This window comes from Schistocerca gregaria, chromosome 2 (assembly GCF_023897955.1).
Source record: "Schistocerca gregaria isolate iqSchGreg1 chromosome 2, iqSchGreg1.2, whole genome shotgun sequence".
Taxonomy (NCBI): Eukaryota; Metazoa; Arthropoda; class Insecta; order Orthoptera; family Acrididae; genus Schistocerca; species Schistocerca gregaria.
In genome coordinates this window covers 48,976,037-48,992,382 of record NC_064921.1, presented here as the reverse complement: position 1 = coordinate 48,992,382, position 16,346 = coordinate 48,976,037, and the positions used below count along the sequence as shown (strand labels likewise).

The window sequence follows — 16,346 nt, the reverse complement described above, 5'->3', positions numbered from 1 at the left end:
GTGGTATGAAAAGTGATACTTTCAAAGAAACTTTCCTTTTACAGAAGATGAATTACATTATGTGTGAGAATGTGCAATGAATTTCTTAAATCGCAATGTGTTTGTCTTTAATTCAGCCACTTCATAGGCCCAGAAGACCAGTCACTTATGTCATTATTTAGAATTTTACTGGCACATTTGCATTTGATGTATCTTAAAGGGTAGCACACGCCAAAAAAGACCAAGGTTCAAGGTTAATTTTTCGTATTTATTTTAGTTCATTCATAGATTACAAATTATGCAATAACAATGGCAGGAAGCATAATCATCCATCAAAACAAAAGAAATGCACAAGTTGGGTTCTCCAGCAATTTTAGTGTAACTGCATTTTCTACAGAAAAGCCAAAGTTCTCAACACAATATTTATTCAGCCAGGTAACACTTGAAATGTTCTGAGCACAGCAGTGAAATTTACAATCGTGCTTGTCAGAAATATTCAGCTACTGCAATTTAAGCTGTGCTCTTAGGAGCCTACTGAACCACATCCTCAGAAAAAACAGCAAAAATTTTTTGATGTCCCATATCATATGTGGAAGCGTAGCTTTTTTCAAGCTGTACTGTATCTATATTAATTTAAACCATTAACTTTTCCTGTTTGTGTGTTCACATTACTTAGCGTTGGTGTTGCTATTGACTGACTGCATCACTTGTCCTATGCTCTAAGTATCTGACGTCATTGTCTGGTGAGATCACATTACATGAGCTACGACTGGCTGACAAAAGTGAAACATTTGGTACAATGTCTACTTCAGTGCTTTAGAAGCTGCCTTGCTGTATTTGGTGGAATTCATATTTATACTTTCATAATACAAAAACAAGCAGTGTTCAATGTGCTCTGTACCAAAGATCTTTGCAAAATGCATTGTTTTTTGTTGTGTTTTGTGTCCTAAAGTGCCAGGAAGTTCTACAGCAGGGCATAAAACCTTTGCCCTTTAAAGGATTGACCAGTTTACAGCTCTAAGCAGAAAATTCTTTGTCACTTAACATGGCTAAAGTGTATTTTTAACTGTGACATTGGAGAAAAATCCAGGACCCGTTCCTTCTTGCCCGTGTATGCACTCTTCATGAGTATCAGCTTTTTAAGTAGTCATTATGACAGGTGCTATAACACGGGTCAGCAACTCACATAGAGTGTTACTGGTCAACAACAATTCACAACTGGCAACACAGATAATAACACTTCATATGTTCAAGCCCAACTGGCTAACAAACTGGATGACATAGTTTTGTAGTGACTGTATGCTCACCACATACATAGTAATAACAAATGTCTGTTCTGACTGAATGCTCACCATCAGCTTACTGTGAATTTGTGTATAACATAAAAAACACAGTAATTACATTGTCAGTAATAATAAATAAGACAGGAAAAGTAGGTAATACATACACACATTAGACAATGAAGTAATTTTGTTTTAATTATAAGCTCCATAATTAAAAAAATGGCGAAAGAGATAGGTACTATTTTATGAGAGAGAAGTTTTAATGTTCTCTTGGAATTCCAGAGACCACCAAGAATTGTCTGGAAACTTAAATTTTCTAATTTGAATGTTTCACAAACTAACATGTTATTCTAGGAAAGTTATATACTATTGTAATATAAAAATCAGAGCTACAAAACTGTAGCAGTGGAATTTTGACAAGATTACATTTTAAGATTTGAACATTCAAATACACAATAATTTTGAATACTAGCACTCCTTAATTACAGTTTCTGGAAAGAGTAACATGTTCGTTGTTAAGTAGAGAATGAGGGCTTTCAGTTAACATATGTCACTCTTAAAACAGTTAGTTCTAGCAAGGTCAATTTTTGAAGAACACACAAGTTTAGTGGAGCATAAATTTAGAATATTTCATGAAAGAAAATTTTTCTTCAAAAACTAATTCTGTTGTTGTCATCAGTGGTTAGAAAAAGTGCCTCTTAGCTTGTCTCAGGTTCTTCGGTCCACATTTGTCTGATGATTTTTCTGACATTTCGCCAGCACAAGTTGCTGGCATTGTCCAAGTGTGGTGGACTGAAGCTAGCTCACGACAGCAGCCTGTATGTACCTGATGCACCAATGTCCGAGGGCTTCTCCATGGTCATTTCCGGTGTGGTTCTCTTGCTACCTGCAGCAGTTGTTCGCTGCAGCATGGGAAGCCAGCATCTGTTTACCTTGAAGCTTTTTTCTTTCTTGTTGAAGCCATTCTTGTGTTTGTGTATTTCTATAGCTTCTGTGAACAAGTGGGTGTGATAGTTCTTCAGTACAGCCAGAACTTCCATGTCGTCACATTTTACTACATGGTCAGTCTCGCAGTGTGCTTGCTCTGCTGCAGCTGAATTCTACAACTACCCGTGCAAGAAAAGACTGCGTAGAAGCCCTTGGACATTGGCACACCAGGATCATGTGTTTGCAGCCGTAAGCTTGGCTCCAGTCCACCACCAGCAACGGAGGGTGAAACTGTGACAATGCCAGACACTCGTGCTGGCAAAATTTCAGAAAAAAGAACTCGAGATAGAAGCCAATAGGCAGTTTTCAACAAGTGGCCATGAAAGCTTTAACAATTTTGTAGTGGTTAGAAAACTGCACATTGAATAATAAAGTTTAGTGAAATACCACACAAATAAGAATTTAATGATTTCATATGCTCATAGTATGTGCATTACATGTATAATAGTTAAGAGAAAAGAAAGAAACGTTATTTGGGAGTGTAATGGTAGAAGATGGAGATATGGACCACACTGCATTTGAAGACATGCCCCTTGTGCAAACCTGTTCTTTTTCATATAAACCAACACACGTTTCAGCACTTTTGTGCCAAACTTTCTTATTTTCTACAATGTTAGGTTCTTTACATTATTGTATAGCTTGCCATAGTTATTTTCATTGTATCCACCCTCATCTGCATGATCATCTATTGTAGAAATAAGCACAGAAATGTAATATACTCACAAATTACAACTTTAATTTCAAGGAACACAATGTTTATCTTGTATCCTCATCCTCAGGACAGGTTGCCAAGTGTCTGAGTGACATGCTCTTCCTTTTCAGCCTTCGCCAACCCATGCATCTCTCCTTCCTGAGGAATGAAGTAATAGTTTTGAAAGCTAGTTTGGTGCCATCAGTTTTACTTTTTATAAGTGTCTGTTGACAGCACTAAATAGTCCTTCACAACTACTGTTCCATGTTACGTGGAACAGGAGATTAAGAACCACATACAAAAGTCATGCAGTGCTCATAAATCATTTCACTGTCACAGATATGTTTGCCCCATGCAGTACCCTTTGATGTGTCATTATCATGTAAGCCTGTGTACGAACTCTCTGCTGGGGACAGCTTTCTGCCTGCTGAATTACATGCACAGGCCTCCTGACACCATGCTGAATATTTCAATTGCATCTTGCAAGCTGCACGCTGTACAATCCTTGCATCCAGTCTCTCCAGTTTGTGTCTGCTCTTGGTGCATGTTTGAATAGTAATTCATTCACAAACAGAGTACAAGGGAAATGAAGTGCTCACTGGAAGACGCTTTTGATGCACCCGTACATGTTTTGAATAAATAAATAAAATAAATTGTCCTCAGGGTAACTACAAGGCCATAAATCAATGTTTTAAAGTGCAGAATCTTTCCCTTACATCAAAATAATATCATCACATCTTAATGGAGATGAATCTGTGTAATTTTTTATGAACAGATGTTTTGTATTCAGTCTTGTTGCTTTATACATGGAACATATATTGTTGCAGATGAAAAATCAAATCTGTCTCATGCCAGCATCCTAATTCATCTGGAGAGATGTATCAGACTTTGATTCTTTAAGCATTTGAATATTTTTAAAATATGTGATATGCATTTTAAATCTTTTTTTAAACTCCTAGGCAACTTTCATGAACAAAAATTATGATACACAATGTGATTGTCTACATTATGTGGGATAATTTTAGTGTATTGTAAGTAGGTGAATATATATAATTTCTGTTTTATTGGTCTTATGTGTGCTATATAGTTACATAATGTAGTTGGTGTATAACAACACAAGTGAGCACATACTGTGACTTATTACATGACAATAGTTTCAAGAATAGCTGTAACTGCTCTCAGTAAACATTCTGTTTTTATATTTAATGCCTGTTCATTATATTGTCACTTTCAGAACTGTTGTTACTGTTGTGAAATAATCAGATAACAATTGCATGTTAGGAACTGCAACGCTTAAAAATGGCTCGTAAGGCCAAAGTTGCCTAATTGTACAAGTTTCAGCAAAGAAAATTCATGTAAGATGTAGCCAAGGTGGAAACTTTACAATGTTTTTCAACAAATCTGAGGAGAAGAAGAAGAAGAAGAATATTGCTATACAAAAGACATGTTGCATCATCTGAAATACCATATTTCTTTCTTGACGGCATAATACTTCATTTGAAGAGTTGCTCCAAACACTTTTAAAAAACTCAGTATCCATTTTCAGTCTTTGTTTATATCCTTAGGCAAATTTCATGGCAAAAAAATCAAGATACTAGAATATAATTGGTCTTGATATTTTGGAATAAAAAATCACATTGTAAAGTGATGAACATGTATAGCTTTTGTTTAACTTTCAAAATTAACCTTGTGTGTTTACATTATGTACAGAATAGGTATTGTAACACCTGAAACACGTAGCCAGTTTTTTGCCAGTGAACTACTTCATATGAACTGTGTGAATAGTTTTTACACTCATTGTAACTAAACTATTGGCCATTAAAACTGCTACAACTAGAAGAAATCCAGATGATAAACAGGTATTCATTGGACAAATTACACTAGAACTGACATGTGATTACATTTCACACAATTTGGATGCATATATTGTGAGATATCTGTACCAAGAACAACCACCTCTGGCCGTAATAATGGATGGCCGTAATAATGGACTTGATACGCCTGGGCATTGAGTCAAATAGAGCTTGGATGGTTTGTACATGTGCAACTGCTCATGCAGCTTCAACACAATACCCCAGTTAATCAAGAGTAGTGACTGTCGTATTGTTATGAGCCAGTTGCTCGGCCACCATTGACCAGACATTTGCAGTTGGTGAGAGATCTGGAGAATGTGCTGGCCAGGGCAGCAATTGAACATTTACTGTATACAGAAAGGCCTGTACAGGACCTGCAACATGCGGTTGTGCATTATCCTGCTGAAATGTAGGGTTTCGCTGGGATTGAATGAAAGGTAGAGCCACAGGTCGTAACACATCTGAAATGTAACATCCACTGTTCAAAGTGCTGTCAATGCGAACAAGAGGTGAGCGAGACGTGTAACCAATGGCACCCCATACCATCACATCACATGATACGCCAGTATGGCAATGACGAGTAGATGCTTCCAATGTGCGTTCACCGCTATTTTGCCAAACACGGATGCGACCATCATGATGCTGTAAACAGAACCTGGATCCATCCGACAAGGTGACGTTTTGCCATTCGTGCACCCAGGCTCATCATTGAGTACACTATCACAGGCGCTCTTGTCTGTGATGCAGCGTCAAGGGTAACCGCAACTATGGTCACCAAGCTTACAGTCCCGCTGCTGCAGACGTCGTTGAACTGTTCTTGCAGATGGTTGTTGTCTTGCAAACATCCCCATCCGTTGACTCAGGGATCGAGACATGGCTGCACGATCCGTTACAGCCATGAGAATAAGGTGCCTGTCATCTCGACTGTTAGTGATATGAGGCTATTGGAATCCAGCACGGCATTCCATATTACCCTCCTGAACCCACCGATTCCATATTCTGCTAACGTCATTGGATCTCGACCAACGTGAGCAGCAATGTTGCGATAAACCACAATCGCTATAGGCTACAATCCGATCTTTATCAAAGTTGGAAACATGATGGTACTCTTTTCTCCTCCTTACGTGAGGCATCACAACAACGTTTCACCTGGGAAAGCCGGCCAACGGCTGTTTGTGTATGAGAAATTGGTCGGAAACTTTCCTCATGTCAGCACCGTTGTAGGTGTCGCTGGCAGCGCGAACCTTGTGTGAATGCTCTGAAAAGCTAATCATTTACATATCACAGCATGTTCTTCCTGTCGGTTAAATTTCATTTCTGTAGCACGTCATCTTCGCGGTGTAGCAATTTTAATGGCCAGTAGTGTACTTTCCATCCTTCATTTTGATCTTGGCCTGCGATCAGCATTAGCGAAGTTATAAAGATCTACATTGTATTGTCTTTTTTTAATTATTTGTGGCTGTTTTTTAATTCAGTATTAATTAATTCCAACCACACATTCTGTGATAAGTCTCGGAACGTGGTACAACATGTTAAGGTTCATTGCAAGTTTTGCATTGCATTATTATCAGGTTTCCTTGTGCATTTTCTGTTTTATGCAGACCACACATTAGCACACTAACATACTTCTCTTTGAGTACCCACTTACAATAACATCCAGAAAAAGGTTCAATAAATCATAGAAGATTCTCATCTTTGGAGCACATTCCTCAGCCAGCTTTTCTAGATTCTGTTGCATATTTTCCTACAATTTCCCTAACAAGAGATAGCTCAACACTGTGAGAGCTATTTTTCACACTGTATCCAACCTGTGGGGAGCATGAGTGTTTAAAATGTATGACTCCAGATTTTTTTTTTTGGGGGGGGGGGGGGGGGGCAGTTCCCTAAAACATTTCCCAGTCTGACACTGAGCTTAGCAACATGTCACAACAGTCAACTGCACCTACAGTTGCTTTGTAATTTTCATTAGACTATGGTTTCTTGAGATTTCTGTCAGTCTTCAACTGTTTCTGTTGTGTTGCATGTGGGCAACATCTTCACATTTATTTTGTCATGCCACTTGAAAGCAAGGATCTTGTTAGATGAATTAAACTCAGTTTCTCCTTGTTTGTGTCCTCTGTGTTTTGGCATGTTGTGCCTATTCTTACAAACAGTGCTCCATGCATTTGTTCTGTGGTTGTGAAGCCAGAGGAACAGTTCTGGTCTGGAATACCAGTTGTTAACATATAGTGTATGTCCTTTTTCCAAATATGGTCCCATAAATGTTACTACTACAATGCAACTTTTATGTAAACTGTGAAATCTAATTTCTGTTATTGTGCCTTTATATAAATGAAAGCCAAAATGAACCCAGTCTGATAGTCACACAGCATGGATGTTTTCATTCCAAATGTATTTTGTTTGGATCTGTTGTTTAGAAGCTAATCAGTCTTTGCACAACACGAGACTTTCATCAGTGCAAACTTCTGATATGGATTAAATGTATTGTAAAATGTCATAACTAAAGTGAAGTGTTCTCAATAATAAATAAAATGGTCTCAGGACAGAATGTTACTTAAAATTGATGAGTTTAAAAGTGTATCTCAGGGCAATTAATCACTTACTTTCACCTTGTTAATTTGAACCATTAGAAAACAAATAGCAGCAAAATAATGAACTTCTTCAAGAGCATTATCTTCCCACATAGATAGTCAAGAATGCACACCTTCTGGAGTATTCACCCTGGTGTATACATAAGATCAGTTTGTTCTATCTTCTATAAACTGCAACAGGTATTAACCAGTGGATGTTTGTGTCCTGAAGCCAAATCACAAACACGTTTCAATGGCTGTAAATCAGTTTTTTCCAATCAAAGGTGTTGTTAAGACTCACACTTCTCTAAAGCATTTTGCTATTACTTTCTAATTCTTTAGATTCTGAATAATTGACGATAGCATCTCTTGTAGATACACCATACTGGTGTGGTGTACCAGCTGATGCAGGGCGGAGGACTATTGCTTCAAGCTGCCATTGAAGACTAATCACTGCTACCTTCATAAAACATTCCACACTCACCATCACTAGTTGTGGATATCTCGAAGACCTTTGTATCCATGCAACTGTGGTGACATTTATATGTACCCTCAAAGTATGTAGCTGGAGCAGCTACTGGAAGAATTGAGAGGAGATTCAGCTCTGTATGTTAACATTGCTAGGGCATGCAGGTACCTGACTTGGTATACTTAAAGTCATTGGCAGCAGTCAGATATCAGATGACTTCATAGCTGCACAACAACCTGAAGAGAGTACAGAGGGCACAACAAAATGAAATGTAGGAAGAGGGAGAGGGGGAAACGGACGGGGGAAAGGGGTGAGAGGCAAACTTGAAGAAAAGGGGAAAGAAGGAGAGGAAGAGAAGAGTGCCTGAATTGTATTGGGAGAAGGTGGTGTAGGATTTGGATGGAGGAGTAGTGGTGTGGACAGAAGGGAGCACGGAAAAGGCAAAGTGATACAGTGGCAACAGGTGAGGTTTAAAGCAGGGGGATTGCGAAAGCACAGGATGTGTTGGAGAGACATTTCCCGTCTGCATAGTTCAGAGAAATTTGTTCTGGGCCTCTTGGATGAGTCTTTAGTACCAGACAATTTCCTATCCAGCTCACCCATAAACAAGTCTCCCACGCCAGCAGCTCCTCTCATATCAGTAAACCTGTTAACTAGCCACTGACCAGCTCTCCTCTGATCACCCAGTATAACCCTGGCCATTTAAAAGCTCTACCGGAGCCTCCACCAGGGCTTCGACTACCTCTCATCATGCCCTGACATGAGGTGTATCCTACCTATGTCCCCAACATAGGGTTCTGCTGTGCACCCAACGTACAGAATTTCCTTGTCCATCCCTATTCCAATCCTATTCACAACCCTGCACCCTATGGTTAGTTTTCTTGTGGTCATCCCAGTTGCTAGACCTGCCCCATAGAGCCACCCACCACCTCCTACTGCAGTCGAGCCACAGGCCTTTTCCATCCAATAAAAAGCAGGGCCACATGGAAAAGCAGCCATGTTGTATATAAGCTGTGTTTCAATTATTGTATACCATTCTATGTGGGTGTAACAAGTAACCAGCTGTCTTCTCATATGAATGGCCACTGCCAAACTGTGGCTAACCACAAATGACTTTAACAGCTACCTTACTACACAGGCAATTTAGATACTTACTTCCAAAACAAGTTTCTCTGAACTATACAAACGGGAATTGCCTCTCCAACACATCATGCACTCTCACAATCCCCTGATCTAAACCTCTTCTAACCTGTTCCCACTGCCTCATCTTGCCTTTTCCCTACACCCCTATTCACACCAATCCTATTCCATCCAGATCATGCACTGCCTTCTGCAAACACTTGTCCTCCCTCCAACCCCCCCACCCCCCACCTACCCAATGTGGGGATTCTCCTTTTCTTTTCCCCCTGTTCCATCCCTCTTTTTTCGCTTCCCACTACCCCTCCTTGTGACAATTCCTATTGCTCTGCATCTCCATCAGCTCAGGAAACTGCTTTCAGAAATTGAGTATCAAGAATTAATCTTGCCATGGCCACAGGAATGTGCATTTGGGTGTCTGTGTGAATGCACACAAGGGTGAATTCAGTGTGAGGGTGGCACGGGGGCACATGGAGAGAGTGAGTGAATCGTGGCATAATCACAGTTTTTACTTAAAGGCAGCTTATAATTGTGAGTTTAAAAATTTCAGCCTTAATTTCATTGCTTCTTGTTTCATGTTTGTCAGAATTTATGATAAAAGTACAATAAACATAACTTTGTTTATCTTTCGTGACAGCGCAGTAGGTAAATGAGCCATTGTGTAGGTTTGAATGACAATGCTAAAAACGTTAAAATTTTGCATTCAGATATTTTCAGTGATCTCTGTGTATTCTTTGCCCACTTTGTGCTGCCACCAGCTTTATTTGAAGCTAAAATTTCAATATTTCATCATCATCAGGCTTCTTACAATCTCTGTTGTGCTATGTGCCTTGACATTTCACCCAGGTCTTGTTAACAAATACTATTTCATGTCTTGTTTAACATTTTTATCAGGAACCATCATATTTAAATCTTAATAGAGCACTTTATTTCCATCTGAAAGGCACTGTGAGTTATCTGTAATATACTAATATTATAAACGTGAAAGTAATTTTGTCTATCTGTCACATTTCCACAGCTGAACCACCAAACAGAATTTGATAAAATTTGTTATGGGGATAGCTTGAATCCTGGTCGGGAATATAGGCTACTTAAAAAAATTGAATCAGGAGACAGAAGTGATAATAAGGAATCAAAGCAGCTACAAAAAGTTTGTTTACATTGCCATGTCAAATTGGAAAATACTGGAGTGGAGATCTCAAAAAGATCTACGTAAAAGTTGATGAAAGCATATGCTTATCTTTTGCAGCACACCCATAATAACCGTTTTTGTCTTTTGATTGTGCCTCCTGCAGGGAATCCAAAAGACAAAAGTGTTGATCATGAATGAACCATAAAAGATAAGCGTAAGTTTTTGAAAACATTTTTTCTCAATATTTTTGAGATTGTGTTTTAGTATGACATCAAATTATGTACCACATATTCATTAAGCAGTCTGTTGCTGCTGTCAAGCTCTTTACTTTATGTAGCAGATTGTCTTTAAATGGCTGAACAAACTTTCAGCAAACATGCAAAATTGATGCGTTTGTGGTCAGAGCTGTGATGTCATATATGTAGAAAGATATTCAACGGATAACGCCTGACTGTGTGATCGGCAGCAGAGGGGACAGTGCACATCATGAACTGTGCTTCTCTGATACTTATTCATCATAACAGTACCACTGATATCTGAACAGAGCTGCAGGTAAAAGCTAGTTGAATATATAAATATATTAAAAACAAAGATTTCAAGACTTACCAAGCCGGAAAGTGCCGGTAGACAGACACAATAAAATAACACACAAACACACACACAAAATTTCTAGCTTTTGCAACCAACGGTTGCTTCTTCAGGAAAGAGGGAAGGAGAGGGAAAGACGAAAGGATGTGGGTTTTAAGGGAGAGGGTAAGGAGTCATTCCAATCCCGGGAGCGGAAAGACTTACCTTAGGGGGAAAAAAGGATAGGTATATACTCGCGCACACAAACACACACACATATCCACCCATACATATACAGACACAAGCAGACATATTTGCCTTTAAATATGTCTGCTTGTGTCTGTATATGTATGGATGGATATTTGTGTGTGTGTGTGTGTGTGTGTGTGTGTGTGTGTGTGTGTGTGCGCGCGCATGAGTATATACCTATCCTTTTTTCCCCCTAAGGTAAGTCTTTCCGCTCCCGGGATTGGAATGACTCCTTACCCTCTCCCTTAAAACCCACATCCTTTCGTCTTTCCCTCTCCTTCCCTCTTTCCTGAAGAAGCAACCGTTGGTTGCGAAAGCTAGAAATTTTGTGTGTGTGTTTGTGTGTTATTTTATTGTGCCTGTCTACCGGCACTTTCCCACTTGGTAAGTCTTGGAATCTTTGTTTTTAATATATTTTTCCCATGTGAATATATAAATAGTTAGACACTATTACTAATCGATGGGGAACATCTGTAAATGCTTGCAGGTGGCATTTCCTGTAAGAAGCAGCACTGTGGAGAGATCTCTCTCAACTTTCTGCTGCTAAAAGACATATCTTCGCAGTAGGTTGACCAGAAGGTCGTTTCAATGGACTGGCACCGATGCATATCCATCGAGGTATTGCATCACCAATGAATGCTGAGGAGGTATTGAATAGCTTGTGTAGGAAACAGAAGAGGGAACTTGCAATGATTGTGATAAAGTTATGAGTGTAATAAAGTTATGTTTTTAATATGTGTCATGTGATAATTATTATAATAAAATTAATATATTTGTGTGTGTGTGTGTGTGTGTATTTTAAAATTGGTCTCACAGAGCCTATAAAGACACATTCACCCTTCTGATATTCTGATCCTTGTGTGCACCCCGCCCCCCTCCTCCCGGAAAAAAATTCTTTACCTGCCCCTGACTTTGTGTACAAATGGTAGAAAAAATTTTGTGCTTGAAAGCTATTGGAAATATCAGTTTCTGTTTTGTGTTTCTTAGCTCCATGTATTGACCACTCTAGGTGAATGGTTGTGTTATTTTTTGTGTAATTGTAAGTTTATTAAATTTACAGTATTTATAAAGCACAGGGATCACAGGCGCACACATACAACTGATGAATATACTGAATCCCGCATCCCCAGGAAGTATTTGGCATTAACACAGTTCAGATTTTTTGTTTTGAAATCATGTTTGAAAGAAAGTTAACAGGGGAGAATCATGCTGGTGCAGCTGAATTTCAGGTAAAAAAACGCTTGTTCCCCAGACACGTGTTAGAAAATTTTGTGGTTGATTCTGTTATAGAGTATTCCACTCAAAAGTTTATGTGCTGTTATAGGTAAAGCAATGGCTCAGTAGCTTTGTGGTTTGTTATTTGGTTCACAAAGTTTTAAGATAGCTGTGGTTTTTGCTCATTTCAAACCATGGGATATGTTATTAGTGTCCAGAATATCAGTGTGCACAAACACACACACACACACACACACACACACACACACACACACACACACACACACACCCAGCAAGCAGATCTCACACACACACACCCCCAGCAAGCAGATCTCAGGAGGAACAGTAAGACTCAGGTAGCCAGCGTAACAACATTTTAGTTACCAACTTGTTGGTTTATTTATAAACAAATCTGTGAGTCTATATGACAGTGTTTAAATGTTTTTGAGAGACAAGATTAATGACAAATTACTTCAAATTTTTTAAGTTTTGATATGCATACCCCTTGTAACTTAATGGTATATTAGTTTTTGTTGAAGTAAAGTAACCTCTTTTTTTTTTATGCAGCTCCTGTTTCACCTAGAAATACTGACTTAATACGAGTAAATTCTACTTCCATTTTGCTGAACTTAACATCATGGAATGATGGTGGATGTCCAATAACATCTGTTGTGGTGGAGTACAAGCTGAAGAAAGGATTTGCATGGACTCTTGTATCAAATAACATTAAAATAGAACAAACTGAATTCATGGTATTGGATCTGGAACCAGAAACCTGGTATGCTTTGCGCGTCACTGCTCACAACAGTGCTGGCTCTACTATTGCAAACTATAATTTCGTCACTCTGACACACACAGGAGGTAAGTCACAAAAATTTAAGTCACATAAATTTCAATATCATTACAGATTTTTTATTCATGCATACTTCCTTTCATTTTCTGTTTACTTTGTGTTTCTCTTCTATGAGTAGACACTGATGCATTTTTTATTGTTCTAAATTTCTGTGTAGAATTTTATTTTATTGTTATTATTTGACTGCTAATCTGACTACACACACACACACACACACACACACACACACACACACACACAGAGAGAGAGAGAGAGAGAGAGAGAGAGAGAGAGAGAGAGAGAGAGAGAGCAACAAGTTGAGTATTTGCTTGGTCTTACCACCTTTTCCGTAATCCATTTCCAAATCACTCAGAAATCTCAGGAGCAGGGGATTTATTTTGCACTTTATTACTCTATATTATAGTGTATTTAGTAAAACAAGTTTTCTGAAGCCAGAGGAAAAGCAGTAATGCAATTACGATCCTGTTGAACTTGGTAAGTACTGCACATCAGCAAGGAGAAAGTGAATGTATCCATAAGAGATCACACTGCTTTTGCTGTGGCAGTCCTGTTACATACCCAGGAAAGGTCAAACTCACAATGTCAGCTCTTCCCATGTTTAACCATCCTGAACTGTCAGTTACTGAGATCCAGATAGATGATTCTTTTCAAAATGAGTGTCATTAGTGAAAATCGCACAAACTTAAGTGTAATTGTAGATTACCTAGATGCAATAACGACAACACAGTGGAATTAACATTATGGCTGAAAATATCTCTAAAACAAAAATAATCATTTTTTGAAAACGTAATATATTAGATAGATAAAAAATCTACTCACCAAGTGGCGTCAGGAGAACACATATAAAAGGTATTATGTATGCAAACTTTCAGAGCCAATGGCCCCTTCTTCTGGCAGAAGGGTTAAACGGGAGGGAAGAGGGGTGAAGGAAAAGGACCAATGAGGTTTAGGAAAAGGTGTAGAGTTCGTAAAAGTCACCCAGAACCCCAGGTCAGGGGAGACTTACTGTCCTGCAGGGATGGGCATGCAGCTGACACATAGCTAGGCAGTTGGGCCAAGTCCACATGGCCGTACTGCCCTGGTCAGGTACCAGTGGTCAGGGTGGCCAAGTCACCATACGTGCACAGCATATGTGCAATAGGAATGCCTGGCGAGTAGCCTGTACTTCTACCACTTGTCCGCAAGTGAGCTGTGTGGTCACCTGTTCCCCAGGGATCAGCATTGGAACAACCTGCACTAAAGCAATAACCACAGCATGTCCGGTATAATCAAAGCAACAGTCAATCACTATCTTGGCAGCATTTTATGAACAAAACACTTTTTATGACTTCAGTTGATCTTAGAATACGCAACAGTTGATTACTGCTAAGGGGGAGTTTCATTGTTTTTCTTTGTTTTTAGCCAATATTTTCCTCAAAGGCAGCAATACTTTATATTACTGAAGCATCTCTGTTAGTAACAAACCTCTTCTCTCAAATGTCTGTGTAGGTGCATAATATGAACACAAGAAGAAAACTAAAGTGATTTAGTTGATATATTAGGACTGACAGAGCCTGATACCCCTGTCCAGTGCATATGGAAGCCTAGAAAATGACCATCACTCACTTTTTCTTGGCAATGATATAATGAAATCCGAAGGTAGCTCAACTTCAGGGCCTTACACAGACCTTAACACAGCTTAAGTGGTACAGCACTGTGTTTGTAGTATCCAAGTGGTGGCCTGAAGTTGGTTGGTTGTAGCTGACAGAACTTCCAGCTCATACATTTCCTTTCCATTCCACAGTAATTATAAACTTAAATTGTCATAATCCACAGTAAAGAATCTGTTAGCACGCACAGAAAAATCCAGAGTGGGTGGGCATCAGAAGTCACACAGTTAAATAAAACACTTGAATAAAGTAAACTGACTGTGGCTATATTCTCAGTACTAGGGGTGCAGTTTGGCTCCTTAAGGCAGAAGTAATGAGTGATTGCCAGTGTAAGTGACCATGAAATGAAGGCCGAGGAAGAGGAAGAGAGGGTGGATCAGTTGAAGTTCTGTTGGTGGCTGGTTGTGGAGTGCAAAGCCGGTGTAGGGTAGGGAACCGTTCACTCTGTTGGAAGGATAGATTACCAGAGAGAGAGAGAGAGAGAGAGAGAGAGAGAGAGAGAGAGAGAGAGAGAGAGAGAGAGGCGGCTTTGCTCTGCTCCTCAACCTGTGGTGAGCAGCAACCATGTGACCCCTTTCTCATGCCTTCAGTTGGTTAACATGGTGGTATGGGTAGCTAGTTCATACAGCTAGCAATCCTTACTGGAATGAACTGTTTCTGTCCATAAAGATGGAATGACTTGGTACATAGGTCTCTGTGAAGATACACTGGGAAAGTGCTTGAAAGAATTGATGGAAAAAAATTGCATAAAAATCCTAGATATTCCCAGACTGTGTGGCCATCCTGTACAACAGAAACTAGTCTAGAATGAGTAAAAAAACAAAGTTTAATGAAAAGCATCAATAATTATCATATTGTGTGTAAAGGTAAATTAAAATTTACACTTTAAAATTTAAAAGAAGAAAGGGAAATGGTTTTATTTTATACTACACAGATGAGATGTAACAGGTACAAACAAAGTGCAACATTTAGAACATAAATGACTGTTGTATTACCAGCAGAAATGCTGTCCATAAAACAATGTGCCACAGGTGAAAAAAACTGATGGACAGAACTATAGGGAAGCACATGCAAATTATAAATTTTGCTTCTTCTGTTGTGCATAAAAGTACAGTGTTGAGAAAAGAAGACAATATTAGGTCTATGTGCACAGTTCTGTGGTGGCCATTACTTTTCCAGCTCATCACTATTTTGTATCTCACCTTTCTGCTTTACACTTAACATTAGTAATTCATGAATATCCTCCAGAAGCCTGTTCAAGACACTATGTATATCAACTATTGCTTCTCAGTATGTTTATTTTTTTAATGAAGTTTGTTGTAAATAAAATATCCTTTTCCCAGCAAAAAACTCAATTTTGAAATCAACAATAGAAGGAGAAGGCACTTAACTATAGTCCAAAGAAGGATCCACTTTTCTGGGACACACATTTTTAGTAACTTGCCAGCAATTATAGAAAGTATAGCTACAAATAAAGTTCAGTTTAAGAGGAGTCTGAAAGGCATCCTTGTGGCCAACTCCTCCTACTCCATTGAATAATTTCTAAAAGAGATTCAGCTGATGTATGTATAAGTGTATTATTATTATTGTTCCTGTACTTTTTTTTAATTAATATCACTTGATGTAAGTATGTATGACATGTACCAAATACATGAGGATCTCCACAATATGGATCCATGGAATGAGGAGTTCCTCTAATCTTATCTAATACA

The 16,346-nt window shown here is 38.8% G+C and overlaps 1 protein-coding gene across 1 annotated transcript in view; it reads left to right on the top strand.

Moving 5' to 3' along the window:
- LOC126336288 (Down syndrome cell adhesion molecule-like protein Dscam2) overlaps positions 1-16,346 on the top strand; it is a 387,422-nt gene that overhangs the window by 293,556 nt on the left and 77,520 nt on the right. Inside the window, exon 16 of the mRNA XM_049999822.1 lies at positions 12,700-12,993. Within this exon, the coding sequence (XP_049855779.1) occupies positions 12,700-12,993 (294 nt within the window). The remainder of the gene's footprint in view (positions 1-12,699; positions 12,994-16,346) is intronic.